The sequence below is a fragment of the Schistocerca nitens genome, chromosome 1 (assembly GCF_023898315.1).
Source record: "Schistocerca nitens isolate TAMUIC-IGC-003100 chromosome 1, iqSchNite1.1, whole genome shotgun sequence".
Classification (NCBI taxonomy): Eukaryota; Metazoa; Arthropoda; class Insecta; order Orthoptera; family Acrididae; genus Schistocerca; species Schistocerca nitens.
Window position 1 is genome coordinate 1,171,018,285 of NC_064614.1, and position 13,647 is coordinate 1,171,031,931.

Below are 13,647 nucleotides of genomic sequence, written 5' to 3' on the forward strand. Positions count from 1 at the left end.
CGCCGTGGGTGGAATATCAAAAGTGTCTCAGTGATGTGAATTTGTAGTTCAAGAGAGGCATATTCAACACCATACATGTTCTCGAAGACCCTACTTGGCTAGGGCAAAGGGAACATTGTTCTCTCAGCCATGCGGGATCGTAGAGACACTTCAAGTTCCTTGGGTCAGGTAATGGAATTGCTTGCAAAAAAATATAAGTAACCACGCAGCAAGCGCTATGACGTCTGGAATGCCATGGAGTGTCAGCAAGGCTACCATTGTTGCAGCTTCCATCGACCTAGCAACAGAGAGATATGGTTACAGTGTGTGTACAGTGGTGGGTCCAGTAATAATACTGGACACAGGGGAGGCACTACGCCATCTTTTCATACGAACCCCGGTAGTTTGTGCTCCTGATCTGGCGTGACAGTATGGCGAGCACTTCTGGTTCGCATAACCAGTAATGAGGTGAGCAGCCATCCGCTTCTGACGAATTAAGGCCGGTGGCTGTCCCCCGTATTCAAGGTGTTCCAGACGTTATTTTTCCTGAGAGTCTGGCACGCCACTATCCTGTAGTCGTTATGACGGGTTAAATGTAGCACAGAACTGAAGCAGCACGGAATGACGGATCCATCATCACAGATCGATGTGTATACTGGTTGCAGTCTTTGTTACCAACAGTAGTATATTTCGCCACTCTGTATATTCCCAGATCCCCTTAACGTTTAACGACGTATTCTTCGCTCCATACCATAATTTCTTCCCTTCTGGTCTTACAGTTTTAGTCTTCAGGAGCGTAGGATCTCATCGTTCAGTGAGCTCCACTTCTTCGGGGGGTTGCAGCAAAAACATGCGCGCTGTTTGCGCTTTTACCTGTTCCTTAATGATCGAAATGATCACTGTAGTTTTGAGATTCGATATAAGAAACATTATGAATTGTTTTATTTATTTATTTATTTATTTATTTTTTCATTTGCCATCGTCGTCTTCTCATGGCTTTAAATCCTTGACACCGTCTGGAATCTTCTTACTAGTTTTACTTGACAAATGAACCAGGTGCCAAATTTGTGCCAGTTTAATTAATGTTTCCTACGCTATAAACCGTTAATTAAGGAACTTCTTTTTTTTTATTTGAATGCTGAATTTCTTTCACTTTATGTTACTTTTGTGACACATTTCTGTATCAACATCTGTGTTACCTCCAACTTTTTTTACTCTCCTGCTTACTGCATGTCAACTCACTGAGCTCAAACATTTCGAATAACAGATCAAAAATTTCCTTCACACTTCTATATTAACGGGCCTTTTTGTTTATAAATTTCTTTCTTCTGAAGGCTTGTTCCTCCACGTTTTGCGTGCCAGCATTGCTCGCGCGTACTTGCAGCTTGGCATTCGGTGTAATTATACGTGTCGCGTTCTGTTCGCTTTAAAGTTTCAGTGAGAACCAATTAACGTTGCATATTGACAAGCAGAATATTACTGAAACCGAGTGTCCTTAAAGACAGGTTGGTGGTTCTCTAAAAATAACTACCAACCCGCCGTTATCCGCTTCCTCAAACTATCTGTAAGTGAAATAAATATACTTTTAACTGCTTGGAGTTGAGAGAGGTGGCATCTAAGTAGTACGGCACACTCAGCAGTCGTGCTGCATGCAGCTGTCAGGAACTTCTCTCATGCTTCTCTCATGAAATTATCCTTGTTTGATGGAAAGCCACCGTTCTGAACACCTTTGCGCGTCACGCAAAATGACCAGTAAGTTATCTTTGATTGATAGAAAGCCATCGTTCTGAACAGTTTTGCGCGTCACGCTAAATGACGAGTAAGATTATTCCCATTTATACTCAGTTGTGTAATAAGTTCTAAAGATTTAGGTTAGTCAGGTCGTTCATTTGTACCAATCCCCGAGCCGATATACTTCCTCATTTTTGTATCAGTTGAATGAGCTTGAAGAGGTTCCGAATTATTAAGTATTTGGAGACTCGTTACTGCACCACTTTAACTTCATTTCATTATGTTACAAATCCAATTCTTTCATCTCAAGGATGCGAGCATTGCAAGATCTGTTTTTGATGGATGATACTAGATTACATTTCCACTGATCGAAGCTTGTTATCTTTATATGATAGTGTGTCTCTAAGACTACTTTAAAGTCTGAAATCGTTCCTATAGAAGCGAAAAATAGTACCACCCCGGAAGTCATTGACTTTTTTTTAATTTAGAGTGTGTTATTCGAATTGACGCAGCTTGAAAACCGAGGAGATTTTATTTAGACATGCGGCCGCGAAAGATTCCAAGGACACATACAGCAGAGTTGCCTAATTTGTATGAGGGAGCGTTAGCAACGATTTAGAGGTAATTACATATTTCATTTGGCATGCCACAACAATATCAGGGCTTGCTCACATGTAGAACAGTTGAAAATTTTCCACGCACACACAGAATTTAAGTCTATTATAATAGGGACGTTCCAGAAGTAAAGCAACATATTCTTTTCTCGGTCAATGTAAATTAAAAAAAGCAAAATTTGTTGTGAGGCATCTTGGATAATTCCCACTTCAGCTCCTATAGTTTCATGAAGCTCCAGTGGGTGTCGGCGTTATACGTAGCTTTCAAAACGACGTCAGTAATGGAGGTGCGTTCCAAGCAGAGAGCTGTCACTGAGTTTCTTTTGGCGAAAAACCAGAGCATCGCAGATGTTCATAAGCATTTGCAGAATGTCTACGGTGACCTGGCAGTGAACAAAAGCTAGGTGAGTCTTAGGAGAGGAAACAACGTCCCTTAAAGACGTCCGGCCTCCCGCGTGCCGACCGGCTGCTCACAAATATGACTCCTGCAAAGTTGGAACGTGCGGACACTCTTACTCGAAGTGATCGACAAATCACAACCAAACAACTCGCTCCTCAACAGGACGTCTCAGTTAGAAGTGCTGACACACCCGTCCACTAGTCGCAGTTCTCAAAAAAGTGTTCCTGCCGGATTCCCCGCCGCCTCACTGATGGAACATACATAAACAGCAACGAACAGCAACCTGAACGGAACTCCTTGCACATTACGACGCTGATCGTGACACTTTTTGTAAAACGTCATCACAGACGTTGAAACATGAGTTCATCATTTCGAACCGGAAACAAATCGGCAATCCATGGAGTGGCGCCACGCCACTTCTCTCCTCTGAAGAAAAACTTCAAAGCCATACCCTCCGCCGGTAAAGTGTTCTGGAACTCTGAAGGAGATATTCTGTTTGATGTTCTCCCTCATGGTGCAGCGATCAGCTCTGAAGTGTGTTTTCTACCCTCCGGAAAATGAAGAAACAACTTCAGCTTGTTAGTTGCCACAAAAACTCAAACGAACTTCTCCACACCCCACACAAGTCTGCGCGCCCCAGAGGAGCTAACAAAACTTCAATGGTCTGTTCTTCCTCCTCCACTCTGCAGCTCGAAACTCGCGCCTTCCGACTTCCATCTGTTTCGCCCAATGAAGGATGCACTCCGCAGAAATCGTTACTTAGATTTTGGGACGGTCATCGATGGAGCAAAACATTGGCTCCGGCGTAGACCAATAGGATGATACCATGCGGGCGTACAGGTCACCCAGTAAGGTAACATTGAGCCATCGCATTGAATGGGGTTTTGTTGAATATTAGGGTTTTTTAGGCAAAAGAGTGGGGGAAATTGCGGTGCATTGCTATCCCGAATAAAACCAATATGCATTCAGAAAAAATGCGTTCCATTACTTATTGAACTAGATTTGTAACAGCGCCTGCCAGGCACCTTTATAAAATTTCTACTAGATGGGAATAGCAAAAATTGCACACGTGGCTCCACACGCGGCGCGGACCGCAGAGGGAACGCCTAGCACAACGTAGGCATAAATATCGGACTCGTTCCACACTGGACTCAGTATCAGACAACACCTGAAGAAGACAGCGAGCCACGCAGTTGAAATATCGTGCAGGAAAGACACGAATAACCGGCAGAAACCAGATTAATCAACATGACAACGCCTCTCCAGGAAGACCTGAAGAATTGCAAGGTATAAAGTGTTTGTCTATTCCTCTTCATAATCTACACAACATTTACTGCAACAGTGGCTGAAGAAATATTTAAATGAACAGATTCTCATGAAGTGAAAAGAATGTATGTGTCAGTGTTTCAGAGCAGAGATTCCTTTGCCTTTCTGGTGTGCCATGTAACTAAAGAATTATTGTGTAAGGAAATAAAGTAAAGTTCCTCTCTTTCTCCAAACGACAATCAATTTACTATTTTTGCGTCATAATGTTTAGAGTTCGTAAGTATCATGCAAAGTGTAAATCATTTCATGTTACATCATCAAACATAACCATCTCAGTTAGCTAATAGGAATGAAAACTACATATGGATTTCTTCATTAATGATTTTGAGATTTGTTTAACATTAATGGTTGTTTAAGCTCACTAATTTTTGCTGAGTACCACACTGTTTCAATTTTCCAAGAATTTAATGCATAGCTTATCTTACTACTCAAAAGTAATCTCTTAGTAACCATTTTAAAAATATGGTGACATATTCAACATCATTTAGATTCTCTAGAGTCCTATACGCTTATAAAGTTTATACTTGATATTATTCAGCTAGGATTCCAATTTGGATAGTTAACACATTTTGCTTGTTGATATTATCATGTTGATATGCTCTCCAACCCAAGGATCTGGTAAGTTAACTTATTGTGTTCCATGATATTATAATGTTTGTATGGTCTTTAAGTGCATATTCTGAATAGTTAATACGTTTTGCTTATTGATATTATAATGCTGATATGCTCTTCAAGCACAAATTCTGATTAGGTAATATGTTTTGATTATTGATATCATAATTCTGATACGCTCTTTAAGATCTAGTTGAGGAACATGGAAAATACCTGTGTACAGTCAGTCATTAAGCATTACCATTTTCTACTCTCACTATTCAATTGTTTCTTGTAAAATTAACTTTTAATTGTTTATTTTTGAAATTTTATCTTGTTTCGAAATATATTAGAAAAGCTTGACGAAAATTTGAATTTCTACTGATGGTCTCCTCCAGAGCACATTCCAAATTTTCTTAACTTATTAAGGGTATATGATGAAAGATGCCGCTTTTCTGATGAAATTACCTTTGTTTGATGTAGATGCAACGTCTTGAATCATCTGTATGCCATGGAAAATGACTTGGGAGATCATTCCAGTTTATATTCAGAAAAGGCTCTGCAGTTTCATGTTAGTCAGGTCATCCATATGTATCAGTTTGCATGCCAATGTACAATAAATTCGTATTTTGTGGAGTATCCTTCAAGAGGTTGTGAATTATCAAGTATTACGAGACTGTTTACTACATCATTTTAACTTCATTTCATTGTGTTACATCTCCAATTCCTCCATGCTAAAGATACAAAAAAGACATGATTTTTTTGTGTGGATGACGTTTCTATTGATAGAAACTTGATTTTGTAGAGTGATGTGGAGAGAATTTTAAATATGTGACTGTAATTTGTGCCCATATATAAGAGGAATAATGCATTTCTTATCAACAACAAGATTAGATGGGTAGATCATACAACTAATGAGGAGGTATTGAATAGGATTGGGGAGAAGAGAAGTTTGTGGCACAACTTGACTAGAAGAAGGAATCGGTTGGTAGGACATGTTCTGAGGCATCAAGGGATCACCAATTTAGTATTGGAGGGCAGTGTGGAGGGTAAAAATCGTAGAAGGAGACCAAGAGATGAATACACTAAACAGATTCAGAAGGATGTAGGTTGTAGTAGGTATTGGGAGATGAAGAAGCTTGCACAGGATAGAGTAGCATGGAGAGCTGCATCAAACCAGTCTCAGGACTGAAGACCACAACAACAACAACAACATCAACAACATGTGTTGTACAATGATCAACCAAAAAGATCATTGTTTTTTATTCATGATTTTCTCAAATGTGCCACAGATACATGCCACCAAATGTTTGTCATGAGCTTATTAAGCTTATCTATAGGAATTGAGTAAGGTAAGATGACTTATGATGCTCTGTCACTGGTCGCTAATGTTTTATGTGTGGTACCATCGTTTCAGGGAATTGTTATTATTTCACCTGAGAGAGATTTTGGAGCACTATTAAATGATTTTTCAGACTCTGTAGTCACTCTTAACAGATAATTACAAAACTGGGAGAACTGCCTCACAGCAGTCCAAAGTGCTATTAGTTAGACTATCACATCTTAGCACAACTTGTCTTACGAAGCTGCTCACATACGTATTCTGAGTTATTTTTATGTATGCAGCGCTCATCCTCTCTTTTCATTAAGCACATGCTACATGGCCACTTTATGCTGGTTTATTCCAGGCAGATAGAACTATAAAATTTTAATGGCCATTATGTATTCCATTTTGCATATCACCAGGAAGTAAGAGTTTGCTCATTAGTAGCTGTGAGAGTGTCTGAAGCTTTTTGAAGCGCACACAAGCCCAACTTTAAAATCTTTTGACACTGTGGTCTGGACTGCTATCCCCAAAAGTTTGAAGGTGGCAGAAATATAATGCGGAGCACAGAAGGTTATTTAAAACTTCTGCAGAAACCATACTGCAGTTTTAAGAGTCGAAGGACAGGAGAGAGAAGCAGTGGATGTGTAGGCAGTGGAGGCAGAGTTGTAGACTATCCCTGACGTTATCTGTACATTGAGCAAGCAGTAAAGTAAACCAAAGAGAAATGTGGTAACGGAATCAAAGTTCATGAAGAAGAAATTAGAAGTCTGATGTTTGCTAATAGTACTGATGTTTTGTCAGAGTGAACAGAAGACTTGGAAGAACAGTTGAATGGAATATGCAGCGTCCTTAAAATCACTTATACAATGAACATAAGAAAAAGTAAAACAATGGTAGTGGAATGTAGTTGCTTGAAATCAAGTGATTCTGAGAATATTACTTTAGAAATGAGATAATAAAAGTAATAAATGGGTTTTGCTACTTGGGCAGTAAAGTAAATGATGATGGTTCAAGTAGTAAGGATAAGAAGGCAGACTGGCAATAGTAGGGAAAGAGTGTCAGAAAAAGAGTTTGTTGATATCTACACTCCTGGAAATGGAAAAAAGAACACATTGACACCGGTGTGTCAGACCCACCATACTTGCTCCGGACACTGCGAGAGGGCTGTACAAGCAATGATCACACGCACGGCACAGCGGACACACCAGGAACCGCGGTGTTGGCCGTCGAATGGCGCTAGCTGCGCAGCATTTGTGCACCGCCGCCGTCAGTGTCAGCCAGTTTGCCGTGGCATACGGAGCTCCATCGCAGTCTTTAACACTGGTAGCATGCCGCGACAGCGTGGACGTGAGCCGTATGTGCAGTTGACGGACTTTGAGCGAGGGCGTATAGTGGGCATGCGGGAGGCCGGGTGGACGTACCGCCGAATTGCTCAACACGTGGGGCGTGAGGTCTCCACAGTACATCGATGTTGTCGCCAGTGGTCGGCGGAAGATGCACGTGCCCGTCGACCTGGGACCGGACGCACGCCAAGACCGTAGGATCCTACGCAGTGCCGTAGGGGACCGCACCGCCACTTCCCAGCAAATTAGGGACACTGTTGCTCCTGGGGTATCGGCGAGGACCATTCGCAACCGTCTCCATGAAGCTGGGCTACGGTCCCGCACACCGTTAGGCCGTCTTCCGCTCACGCCCCAACATCGTGCAGCCCGCCTCCAGTGGTGTCGCGACAGGCGTGAATGGAGGGACGAATGGAGACGTGTCGTCTTCAGCGATGAGAGTCGCTTCTGCCTTGGTGCCAATGATGGTCGTATGCGTGTTTGGCACCGTGCAGGTGAGCGCCACAATCAGGACTGCATACGACCAAGGCACACAGGGTCAACACCCGGCATCATGGTGTGGGGAGCGATCTCCTACACTGGCCGTACACCACTGGTGATCGTCGAGGGGACACTGAATAGTGCACGGTACATCCAAACCGTCAACGAACCCATCGTTCTACCATTCCTAGACCGGCAAGGGAACTTGCTGTTCCAACAGGACAATGCACGTCCGCATGTATCCCGTGCCACCCAACGTGCTCTAGAAGGTGTAAGTCAACTACCCTGGCCAGCAAGATCTCCGGATCTGTCCCCCATTGAGCATGTTTGGGACTGGATGAAGCGTCGTCTCACGCGGTCTGCACGTCCAGCACGAACGCTGGTCCAACTGAGGCGCCAGGTGGAAATGGCATGGCAAGCCGTTCCACAGGACTACATCCAGCATCTCTACGATCGTCTCCATGGGAGAATAGCAGCCTGCATTGCTGCGAAAGGTGGATATACACTGTACTAGTGCCGACATTGTGCATGCTCTGTTGCCTGTGTCTATGTGCCTGTGGTTCTGTCAGTGTGATCATGTGATGTATCTGACCCCAGGAATGTGTCAATACAGTTTCCCCTTCCTGGGACAATGACATCACGGTGTTCTTATTTCAATTTCCAGGAGTGTAGTATATATTTAAGCATTAGGGCGTCTTTTTTCAAGGCATTTCCTTGGTGTGTGGCCTGCTACAGAAGTGAAACGTGGAGAGTAAGCTGATCACGCAGAAAGTGAATAGAAGCTTTTGAAATGTGGTGCTACAGAAGAATGCTGCAGATTAGGTGCGTAAATCAGCAAACGAATGATGAATAATTCAATCGAAATGGGTAGAAAAGAAACTTAGCGCATATCTTCACTAAAAGAAGGGATTGGTTGGTAGGGCATATCCTGAGGCATGAAGAAGTAGTCAATTTGGTAAAGGAGGGAAGTGGGGAGATACGAAATGTAGAGGCGTACCAAGATATGAACACAAGTAGTTTAAAATTGATTTGGGTTACAGTAGTTACTCACAAATTTATGGGATCCACAAATTAAACTAGACTGCAGAGCCGTGTCCACCCAGTCTGTGGACTGAGAAAAGTGAAAGTTAAAACTGGTTTTACACTGCTTCATACTGCATGCACTTAGTAGTTCATAGTCATGTTTTTTAGTGTCATTGAAGATTATATTAACTTCTCACTGATAGATACTGTTAAAACGCGTCGTGCAAGAAAGTTGAAAGATGGAAGGAACATATATTGGGTCCATAAAAGGAAAACAAACTTGAGGACGATGTTATAGCAATAGAAGTGTAAGTAAGTGAAGATGACTTAAGAGAAATGATACTGCAAGAAGAATTTGAGAGAGCACTGAAAGACTTAAATGGAAAAATGCCCCTAGGATAGACGATATTCCTTCAGAGTTATTGAGAAGCCTTGAAGAACCAGGGATAACAAAACAATTTCACTTGGTGTGCAAGCTATGTAAGGCAGGTGTAATACCTCGAGACGAAACACCAGCTCATATCAAGAAAAATGTATAAATTTCAATTCTCCAAAATAAAGAGTCATCTAGACAGAAAAATTTTGCGTATAAGTGCATCGTAGTCGCAGATAATAGAAAAGACTTCTTTTCTTCCATCATACAGCATTGGTGATCCTTCCTGACCTTGCACGGGTAGCAGTAAGTATCTTCAGCCAAACTACCTATCAGACACAGCAGTAGTCTTTCTCATGAAACAATCTATTTGTCATTGCAAACCGTATTTTAAGTCCTATATTAATTTATCGGGTTAGAAATTTATAAATTTCTGCTTAACGTATTTCCTAGGTGTTCAATGATACATGTGTATTACCTTAATATAGGTCTTACGATATTACTGACTGTAACATAGTTCCAAAAAAAAAAAAAAAAGACTTCCACAGGATTACACAGGGATCGAGATGTTTCTGGCCTTAGCCTCTCAAGTTAACGACTCATTAGTGTTAATGACTCTTTGCTCGTTTTCGCGAAATTGCCTTTCGATCGTTATCCCATCAACAAAATTGGAACTGTCAAAACGTGCCCCGTCTGAAAACTAGTTGGTACCTCAGTCGTGAGAGCTGTTCGGTTACACAACTGTAGCTAGTTCAATAATGAGCAGAACATAGAGTTTTGTTTCTCAAATGAGTGGTCATAGCTTCGAAATAGCAGTGAGACCCTTGTATCTTATATTTCAAATCTTTGGTTTGGTTCCCGTCATGAGCGACAGCAAAAATTTTGCTTCTTGTGCTTTCAGAGTAACATTAAAGAGACTCTCCAGTTACGTCATATGTTTGATTTGGCTTATCTGTATCACTGCCTCTGGTCTTTACTGCGGTTATTTAGTAATGCAGTTAATCCTAATAAATCCGCAGCTCCTTATGACACTACGTTTTTTACTTGTGTCCTTTCTTTTACTGACTGTTTTAGAGCCAGCTACAATTTTATGCAGATCTCTGTGTACTGGATACGACTTTCTTAGTAGCATCACGGAATTGTTGCAACAGGTAGATGCATTGCTCGCCATGCGAGATCCCACTTACAGTACGGAAATATATCGCAAAACGCGACAGAGAGCAATTTTGCTTTTCATTACAGTGCTTGTCTGGGTTGTCATACCAGTTAGCGTACTAGGAGCCTATTTGTTCATACGTGATCCATTAGCGACCATCTTTCTATGCCTACAAGGCTTTGTCACGGTCTGGCGAGTTCAGTTCTTCGCCGTTGTGCTGGTACTCCGACACAGGATGGGCGTCGTCTGTGGGCAGCTGCTGAGGAGTACCCGGCCGCCGGCGGGCAGCGAGGCTGAGCTGGAGGAGCTGGCGACGCGAGCAGGACAGCCGGGGGCGGCGGGGGCGGCGGGGACGGATGTGCGGCGGCTGCAACGCGCCAGGATGGCCCTCCACCGCTTCGCCCGCCTCTGCAGCCTCCACTTCGGACCCACACTGCTGCTGGCCCTCTTGGATGATTTCGTAGTCATGACCTGCACTGCCTATTGGCTTACGGTCCTAGCTTCACAAACAGACAAGAGTGTGGATATACTTGTCAACGTGTTTGCACTTACTAGCGCCCTGTGTCGCCAGCTGGTGGTGTGCTGGGTGTGTTCCTCTGCGGCTGAGCGCGCCGACAGAGCTGGTCTGTTGCTGTCGAGGCTGCAGCCCCTGCTGCGTCCCGGGCCAGCACTCGATGTTCTGCAACTTCCTGTGGACAGACTACGAGTTACCGCCATGGGGTTTTGTGACATCAACCTCCAGACCTTCACAACTAGTGTTAGTGCTGCAGTCACTTATCTCGTGATACTTGTTCAATTTCACAAGTAAAGTACTACGTGTGGTCTTTGCTAGAATATCTCTCCTTCTAGCAGTGCAATGTATGGAAGCTCTCAGTGCTGAAAACATCATCTTGCAAACATAAAATCAGTGTCAGATTACTTAACAGCTGCATGGTAAGTATATGTTATTTTTTCAATTACTCGTGGTGTTTGTACTATCCAGAGGATTGTGAGGCATCGTGGTGTTTGTACTATCCAGAGGATTGTGAGGCATGTGCAACTAAAAACCGAAACCAAATAAATGGGTTCCTAAACATTTTGTAGCAAATTTGTGTAATTATTTTCTTTCTACCTACAGGATGGATAATAAATGGAGCTCTAACTTGTTTCCCTTGAGTCACACGAGGTAAATACTAGAATGCATTCTCCTGCAATCAATTAGTTACCTGTCCATACCAATGTGGATGTAGTAGAGCTCCAGTATAAGTTACTACTTCAATTTGGTCCTCTGTCATCTGTTGCTACTAAAACTTACTTCCACTGTATATCACATGAGACAGGTGATCTGAGGTCTGACGCCTAGAGCCCAGACATAATATACGATGTTTTAAAAAGATTAACTTGATTTCAGAACTCTATATTTACTGATAAAAACATACTACAGACGTGGGATGAATTGCAGAATACTCACAAAATCTTAAAGATTTATCTAAGCTATTACAAATGCTCTGTGTGTCAAATAGAAACTTTACGTAATGTACCTGCTTTTAGAGAAGTTATGGGAGCTGTTACTTTGTTGTTCCCGTCTTCCATGTTACGAGTTAAAGGCATAGACAAATGGAAGCCAAGAATGCAGGGCACTGTCTCGGGGTCCTGTGCGTCCTATCCAGCGCTGTATAGGAGTTTCATTGAGAAATTCACGTAATTTGTTGTATCAGTGTGATAGAGCTCCACCCTGTTGCAAGTGATGTCATCGGAGCCCTCCATAAGTGGTGGAAAAACCAGTTCTTCAGCATGTGAAACTAACTTATTTCAGACCCCATGTTAGCCTCAGAAATGAAGATACTACACACTTTTTCACGACAAGTGCCACATAGTATGTTCACTTTAAGTGAGTCTCTTTTGTTCTCAGTATTGTAGGCGCCCCGTAGTCCCAGTCACCTACGGTGGACTGGATGGCCGAGCGACGACATCTCCAGTTGTCAGGATGCTAGGGAATGGCTGTGCAAGAGTCAGAAACGCCAAAGAAACATTATTAATTCATAACACTTTATTCCTGCAGAGTACAATGCGGCTTGGTGATATCAACGACCTTCCCCGAGTCCTCGCTGACTCGTAGCGAAGACACCAGATCGGGGCCGCACAGTCTTGCTAGCGCAGCGCCGCGTGCTGTGACGTAGCGAAGGAATGTCTTTACTTTGTACTTCGGCCGCGCGTGGCAGATGGCGCCCGGCTGGGCGGCCGTCTCGGCTGCGGACAGCAAGCTGCTGGCGTAGGAGGCTCCGGGTTGGAGTCCCGGCGCTTTAGGCACGAGAGGCATTCTCGTAGTGCGTAGTGTACTCTATCCCACCCCGTCTTCATCCCTACTCCTCCTGGTGGCTCGTCCCCGGTGGACGGGCGGAACGGGCTGCAGTCCCCCAGCGTCGTCGGCTCACCCGGTTGTGACGGCGGATGCACAGGGCCTAGGCCCCGCACGATCTCGACGACAGCTCACTGATGTGGTCAGTATTGGCGGCGAGCGAGTCTGCCGCGATGTCTGCTAATCCTGGGTTGACGATTGACAGTGGGAGCAGAGAGGACCAGAGCTGGTACCGTCCCCTCAAGTCTGCGGCTGGATGGGCCGCCCTTACTGCAACATCTCCTTAATAAAGATTAACATGTCGATCACCGAGCTGAGCGCTACGCAGCGACCCAGTACACATCTAACTGCAAGTCTAACTGCGAGTGCCCTGTTGCTATCAAAGCTGGCGTATTTAAAGGAGGCACGAGCGACGTACTGACGTCATGCTCGTTTGTAATGAACGCATTCGTTCCACTTATACTGCCGATTCATCTGTCGTACTCTCCCCTTAGGTGCTCTTGCGACAGAGTTACGTGTTGTTACGACAGACTTACGCGAAGTTCTGAAATGCAGTATAGCTGACGCTATACCTCTGTCTTGCACTCTATGAAAGTCTCCGTCTAACACAAACCCGCGTGCTAAGCAATTCTCTCTCACCTATTGTGTGTAACCAGGCTATTGCCCCTGCGTGGCGACACATTCCATACATGCGCAATCCTCTTACCTCTTGGCTAACCTACTGCCTCTGGCTCTAGGCATAGGCAACGAAACTTTGACAATATTTCACGTTTCCAACTCTTTACTATTCCACGACATTACAGTACTGTCGTGACGGTTCCTGAGCCCCCATATGAGAAAGTTAAGTCAGTTTACTTTACCGCTATCATGAAATGTTGCTTCATCACTGAAAATTAACCGTAAGAAAAACGTGTAGTCTTGCATGTCCTCTATAGAATATTGTTGGAGTCAACCCGTTTTCTTTTATTA

The 13,647-nt window shown here is 43.5% G+C and overlaps 1 protein-coding gene across 1 annotated transcript; it reads left to right on the forward strand.

Annotated features, from left to right (window-relative positions):
• Window positions 1-10,575: 10,575 nt before the first annotated feature.
• Window positions 10,576-11,148, forward strand: LOC126233138 (gustatory receptor 23a-like). Its single transcript, XM_049942843.1, has one exon. It carries the CDS (start codon window positions 10,576-10,578, stop codon window positions 11,146-11,148), a length of 573 nt encoding a protein of 190 aa, XP_049798800.1.
• The last annotated feature ends 2,499 nt before the right edge of the window (window positions 11,149-13,647 follow it).

Excerpts from the sequence above, each read along its gene's own strand:
- LOC126233138 (XM_049942843.1), top strand. The coding sequence starts at position 10,576 with ATGGGCGTCGTCTGTGGGCAGCTGCTGAGGAGTACCCGGCCGCCGGCG.